The sequence below is a fragment of the Egretta garzetta genome, unplaced genomic scaffold (genome assembly GCF_000687185.1).
Source record: "Egretta garzetta isolate BGI_Z169 unplaced genomic scaffold, ASM68718v1 scaffold51, whole genome shotgun sequence".
NCBI lineage: Eukaryota > Metazoa > Chordata > Aves > Pelecaniformes > Ardeidae > Egretta > Egretta garzetta.
In genome coordinates this window covers 1,757,225-1,764,106 of record NW_009258549.1, presented here as the reverse complement: position 1 = coordinate 1,764,106, position 6,882 = coordinate 1,757,225, and the positions used below count along the sequence as shown (strand labels likewise).

The window sequence follows — 6,882 nt, the reverse complement described above, 5'->3', positions numbered from 1 at the left end:
GCAGCCCAGAGTACGGTTGGCCTTCTGGGCTGCCAGCGCACATTGCCGGCTCATGTCCAGCTTTTCATCCACCAGCAGTAATGGTACCTAGCAATCTCTTCACAGCTGCCTTTTTGTCAGATTGAGGAAGTGGTAGGAAGCGCTTAAATTAATACTAGTGAGATTACTATTGTAGTCTCCATTTTCTTCATATTGTATTTTGTCACCTTAGTGTTCATAGTGGAAATCTTTTCTGAATGAATGAGTTCTAATCTTAGGAGGCTGAAGTGGAAGCATGAACTGAGATAAGATGAATAGCTTTGGAATTTCATAAGCCATTCTCACTTCTGTCCAAGGCAAGTAGGGATGCCACAGTTTTTCTGGTTTTTATCAGTTAAGTCTCTCTTATCATAACCATCGTTCAGAGGCTGGCAGAACTGAGACCAGAAGCTCAGTGGGTTGTTGACTTGATGATGATTGCTAAATCAATACCTGTGTTAACTGGCATCAGGTAGTACAAGTCTTTTCTCCTGCTGTAGAATAGGAAGTGATTTGTATGTTGTGCCATATGCCTTGACTCTCTGAAGATCTGCTGGAGAAGTCACGTGCAATTCGTCAAGCCAAAGAGGAGAGAACCTTCCACATCTTTTACTACCTGCTGTCTGGGGCAGGCGAGCATTTGAAGAGTAAGTATGATTTTGTTGCAGTGATGAGGTTTCCTCGTCACAACAGCAGAGGGTCCAAAACACCTGTAGGCTAGGACCTGTTCCTTCATAGTTTCTTGGCTATGCCTTTTAGATATGGTCGCTCCCCACACACTTCTTCCATACACTCATACATCCCTCTGCCCTCCCCCTGCACTTCTCAGTTCCTGAAAACTTGCTTCTCTGGTTCCTTCCTGCACTTGTCTCCTTGCCAGCAGTGACTGTACGCCCTTCCTTATCTAAATCATTGTCCCATGTTTAGTCTCATCTTGCATGATGTAAACCCTTCTTAATGCAGGAACGGTCCTGCTGTGATGTGCTTGGCGTTTAACTGAATGGAACAAAGCTGCTGCTACCTAAGCAGGTCTAGAAGTCTAGGATCCTAGTGCACCTAGCTCAGCCTGGTGGTGATCAAGGTCCATGTTGTGCAAAAGCTGCAAACTGATCTGGAGGAAGGACAGAAGGACTTCTCTCATAGTTGCTGCTGTTTCAAGAGCTATATATTAACTTTCACCTGACTTGAAACAAATGAGGTGTCTGAAATTAAAGGCAAATCTACTTTCAAGTTAATCCCTGCTTCTTATAGACTTAGGACATAATGATGATTGACACTACTGTGGTGGAGTATTCCAGAGGAGGGAATAGAAAGAAATAAGGCAGAAAAAATCGAGTTTTATCTAAAATACATTAAATGTTCAGCCTGTGGTAAAACTGGGCTTAATCCCAGAATCATCCAGCACCTGCTAGCATATGCAAGTCAGAAATTTGATCTCAGTGGTAGCTTGTTGTCTATTTAAAAAAAAAAAAGCCATAGTAACTTCTTTCTCAATTCTTTCCTAAGCTGATCTGCTGCTGGAGCCTTACAACAAATATCGCTTCCTTTCCAATGGGCATGTTACGATCCCGGGTCAGCAAGACAAAGACATGTTTCAGGAGACCATGGAGGCAATGAAGATCATGGGCATCCCGGATGAGGAGCAGATAGGTATAAATCCTCTGAAGGGCTTGAAAATGCAAGGAAATGAAAGAGGGAACAGATCATATCTCTACAGAGCTTTTTTTATTCTGGGGTTCTTTTTTTGTTTAACTACCTTGGTTTTTTTGTTGATTTTTGTTTTGTCTGGTGTCCATCACCACACCCCCACACCACACCCCCTGCCCCGAAGTGAACAGTACGCAAGCAATAAATTTAATGGTTTTGGAGTGACCTACCTCAGGATCTACCAGCACAGTTTCAATTTATACAGTTAAGGTTAGAAGTCAAGCAGCTAATGAAAACATGCTTCCTGTTTTTGTTCCCAATCTGAGCGCTGTATATCCAGTTTATGCATAATACATCCAAGATACAAGAATCCCCTTATTCTTCTGTGCAGTGCACGGCTTGTGTGCTCCCCCTATCCCTCAGCAGTGGCTTTAAAGTATTTAATCCAACCGTTGCTGGATTAGTACTTTTGAGAATGGTCTGGTCATAGTGCCTTTCTTTCCAGCTTAACACTGAAATGCTGATCAGAAATTAATATTGTCTGATTCTGGGAGCACAGTACCATGACAGTGAAGCTGGAATTGAATGCAGCCAGCACAAAGTGCAGTGATACATATTCGCCAGAGCTCTGTGCTGTCACATTCATGATCTGCCACACTGGTTGGAAACCAGCGTTCTACAAAATCTCAGTTTCTAAATGTATAAGATCTTCTAAAACTAGGACTGTTTTTTCTCTACACTGAAGCAAGCATCTGTGGTGGTTTGAGGTCACCACCTCCTCTGCTGGAGGCTGCAGCTCTTGTGGCTGTAGGGAATATGTTCCTGTGCCTTAATAGCAGTGTGGATTTATTGCTGGCTGGACTGCGGAAGAACAGTTATCTGCAGTTTAATACACTTCTTAATATCCTGAATCATCCGAGACTGAAACTGCTGTATTGAGGTGAAGCAAAATTTGCCTAAATTGAATAAAATAATTGGCAGCCTCATTTATTGTCAGGATGTCCTGCTATGCTCAGTTTTTGAGTTGGGTTTTTAATGTATGCTCTAGGGCATGTCTTTGCTGTCACACAGATGAACTATTGGTTCCAGCCACTACAGCAGACAGCTTTAATGTTTTACACTTCCTGCTCAAAGTGTGAAGTGCATTAATGTTCCTTATAGACATAGAAGAATAATATATACAGTAGCTGGCTGGATGGTAGGCTTGCTTCGTTTTGATGTAAAGTCTAAACACTATCTTTGTTTATGAGACAACATCGAAATAAGTTGTCTGTCCAAGTGCCAGGACTCCAGATTCAGCTGTCAAACTGCTGGATTTCATAACGTGCCACTAGGAACATATGTGTTTCTTTTCTGTTAGTCCTGATACAGCATATATGGAGCCTTTGTTCTCTCTGCTGTTAAAAGGATGTTGTTTTAAAACAAATGTTTCTTTAACAGATAGAAATTAGGGGCTGAAAAATTCTTTGGTACAAGATTCCCTTTGCAAGTGACTGGCAGTTTACTTTGCTTAAGGCAACTGGAAGCTATTATGCAATGCGCTTTGATTGATATGCAGTGAAAATTGAATTGATGCTATGGCATTGAAAAATGTCTTTCCTATGCTAGCATCTGATGCTGTTTTTGTGATGTGCACCATTTGAAGAGTGTGAATATATCATTAGCGGTGGGTGGGGTGCTTCAGCATGTAATAGTTACAGTACAGGCACTTTCATCCACATCCTGCTGCCCTTCATACATTATTACATATGTCTGTATGGACTATGGACCTTGGTCAGGGAGCTGAAAGTGATACGGGGTTGAGGGAATAAAATCTTCCTTCTCTTAGTTGGTTTGTACTCTTAATAACTGTCTCTTCCCTCTGTTTAACAGTAGTCATTGAGGAAAATAGTGAATTTTGGCCCTCTAACAGAGAACAGACTTTTTATCAAAAAATACAGATGATGCAGAGTGGCGCATTACCCTCAATCCTGTCTCCCACTTCACTATAGTGATGTTGAGAATGGGTAAATTTCTGGGCTGCATAGTCTTGCATAGGAGGGACAGGGAAAGTCCTGTGTCCTGAATGGGAGTCATACGGAGGAATTACCTGTGGTGTTTTTTCCTGAATTCCACAAAGATCTTTGGGATGTTGAGAAGGGCACTTTAACCATATCAGAAAAGATAACTGGGTCATATCAGGGCTTCTGGAGATGTCTGACACTAAGCTATTATTATTACTTTTAAAAGGTCTGCTGAAGGTTATCTCAGGTGTTCTTCAACTTGGCAACATAGTCTTCAAGAAGGAGCGTAATACAGACCAAGCCTCTATGCCAGACAATACAGGTAACCAATCTCCTTTTCCCACCCCAAAGAAAAATGCAGAAAAAAGCCTGCAGGAAGTTCTTGCAAGTAGAATAATACATTGCAGTAGTAGGGAATGCTGGAGTCCTTTTTCCTATAAGATGAGTTATTTGACAAAGGAGCTGACATGCTCCTTCACACAAATATGTGCTGTTTTGCCAGGCGTGGGTTTGCAGCCACCCATGGGCAGGAATGTGGCACTGTTCTTGTGACAGGGCTAGGCAGGAAGTACATGTGATGACCAGATGAAAAGGGTTACTCTACTGGAGTATGCAGCATGTGTGTTAACCAAGCTAAGAATGATTGCTCCTACAAATCTATATTATTGGACTTTAAGGAATGTTCTTTGCTGACTTTGTAGATAGACTTGTAACTGTAAGAGTAAGGTGGACAGTTTTGTGGTGGGTATAAAGTATGTGTACATATTTTAATTGCACTGCCCATTGTTGCATGTGTAAAGTACCATGTTTCACATGATAAAAGGCTATCTGTTGGAAGGCTTAGCTCGTAGACCTTAACTATATATGTACTGCAGAAATATAAGAGGTTGCTAATTTATCTTAAAGTATTTATATTTTTGGCTATTACAGAAAATATGCTCTAAATGGCATTTTGGGGAGGAGAGTAAACGGTTTGGGTTTTGGATCTTGAATCTGAGATACAGAGTTACCTCAAAGACTAATTAGTAGACGAAGACAGAACAATTAGTTTGATTAAGAAATACATTACTTGATGTATCTTTAAATTGATTACAGGCTATGAACTTTCTAAAGGTTCTGTGTTATGACTTAGTGGTGTGAGAGTATTGCTTCAAATTTACCTTCATGGCTTCTGGAGAAACTCAATAACCTGTAGTATGGGTTGCAAGAGTTTTTTGAGGGATTTTTTTGGCTTTGGAGATACCTTTCTTTGTCTCATTAACCTGTTCTTCATTTAACGTTTTTTACAAGCTGTTTCATGAATCTCTGGGGAAGGCAATTGCAGGGGTGTTTTTTTCTTGCTTTCTGTGAGAAAACAAAAAAACATTAATATCTTTGTTGTTTCCTCTTACCATCTTTAGCTGCTCAGAAAGTGTCTCACCTCTTGGGTATCAATGTGACTGATTTCACTAGAGGTATCCTGACTCCTCGCATCAAGGTTGGGCGAGATTATGTCCAGAAAGCTCAGACCAAAGAGCAGGTATGCATTCTCTAAAAATGAACAAGCACTTTAGTCTTTAATCTTTAAGCTAACAAATGTATTAGAGGTTTCTGTAGTATTTAATAACCATCTCTATGGCTGTAACGTATAGCAACCACACTTGAATAATGTAGCATGCATATTGCTTCTAGTATTTGCTCACTGATCTGTACAAAGATAGATAGAAATTACCCTGCTCCTGTAGTACTTTTTCTCATCGAGGTGGGGGGGAAGAGAGAACACAACTCCCCTAATTTTGGTGACTGGCTGTCCCAAGGGAGTGAATTCCTTCAGGGCTGTATGCAAGGATGACGTTTTCAAGTTGCTGTAATATAGAAAGCACAGGTTTTCAGTAGGTCAGCTACTAGGGTGGGAAGGATTTGCTGCTCACCATTGAAACTGATTGTAAATTTTGTAACACTCTTCAATCAGGTTGTGCTTTGAATGAAACCTGACCTAGGAGCTAGCAGCCTCCTGAATGGAGCTAAGCCCCCATGCTTACTCACTGCATGGCTTCTTTATGAAGACATCCTTATTCTCAGTGTAAATAAACGTGCTCCCATAACATGGAAGGGATGGGGAAGAGAGCGAAGTCCAGAAATAGTCAACAAGCTGCTGCTTTTCCATTTTGATACTTAATTTCTTACGATACATAGTATTTTTGTATCAATCACAGGTCGGGTAGTGTCATGGGAGAAGGGCATTGGGCTTCACAAATTACAGAAGAATTTAAATGCTTTTCTTTGGGTCTACGAAACACATTATCTTTCTTTGAAGGTGGCTGGGCGTAATTTTCCTTTCTTGAATACCAGGTGTTGGTTTCTCCAACAGGCAGGATCCTGAAATTTGGCTTTAAGACACTAATTTAGTAAGACAAATTCTTTGCTCTTTTATGGAGTATCACTGTGCCATCCACTTTTCATTGGGAGTAACCTCTGAAATGGGCCTTGTTCAGTAAGTTTGGTGGTGGAGAGAAAATCTCAGACTACAGTTGGGCCATTAGATGCCAAAACAGTGTAATCTGTGCCTTCCTTTGGATTATAATGTAACTCCTGATCTCTGTCTTTTTTTTCTATTTAGGCTGACTTTGCCATTGAAGCGCTGGCTAAAGCCACTTACGAACGTATGTTCCGGTGGCTGGTTATGCGTATCAACAAGGCATTGGATAAGACCAAGCGACAGGGTGCGTCCTTCATTGGAATCCTTGACATTGCTGGCTTTGAGATTTTTGAGGTAAGGAGATGTCAGGTCCTTGCATTCAGCACAGTTTACCAGGGAGCAAAGACCACTGAAGGAAATAACTTTAAAACTGGAAAAGAATAATACAGTTTTGGAAAGAATGTGTATTCCACTTTTATTATTTGAGATCCCTGCTGATGTGAACTGTCAGAGAATTTAGTAACTAATATAAGTGGTTCATTCTTTAGTATTTTATGTATTCTGCAAATGTTTATCTCATTGCTGTATATTCTGGTGCTTATGTCCTTTTTTGCATGTATATTAGAATTATTTTAATTTCAAAGTTCCAGGTGTTCCTGATTCTTTATAGCTCACAGCTTAAGAGTTGCTAACTTACAGAAAAGTCTTCTAAAATGTCATGTAGAATTATGGATCAGCACTGGACCTAAAATTTTATGTCTCGTGAGTCCATCCCAAAACATTTAAAGGATGAACCATGGAAACCTATTAGCATCA

The 6,882-nt window shown here is 40.5% G+C and overlaps 1 protein-coding gene across 1 annotated transcript in view; it reads left to right on the top strand.

The window, feature by feature from the left end:
* MYH9 (myosin heavy chain 9) overlaps nt 1–6,882 on the top strand; it is a 55,815-nt gene that overhangs the window by 24,370 nt on the left and 24,563 nt on the right. Inside the window, exons 7-11 of the mRNA XM_035903171.1 lie at nt 567–665; nt 1,525–1,668; nt 3,895–3,990; nt 5,069–5,187; nt 6,268–6,420. Coding sequence (XP_035759064.1) covers nt 567–665; nt 1,525–1,668; nt 3,895–3,990; nt 5,069–5,187; nt 6,268–6,420 — 611 coding nt within the window. The remainder of the gene's footprint in view (nt 1–566; nt 666–1,524; nt 1,669–3,894; nt 3,991–5,068; nt 5,188–6,267; nt 6,421–6,882) is intronic.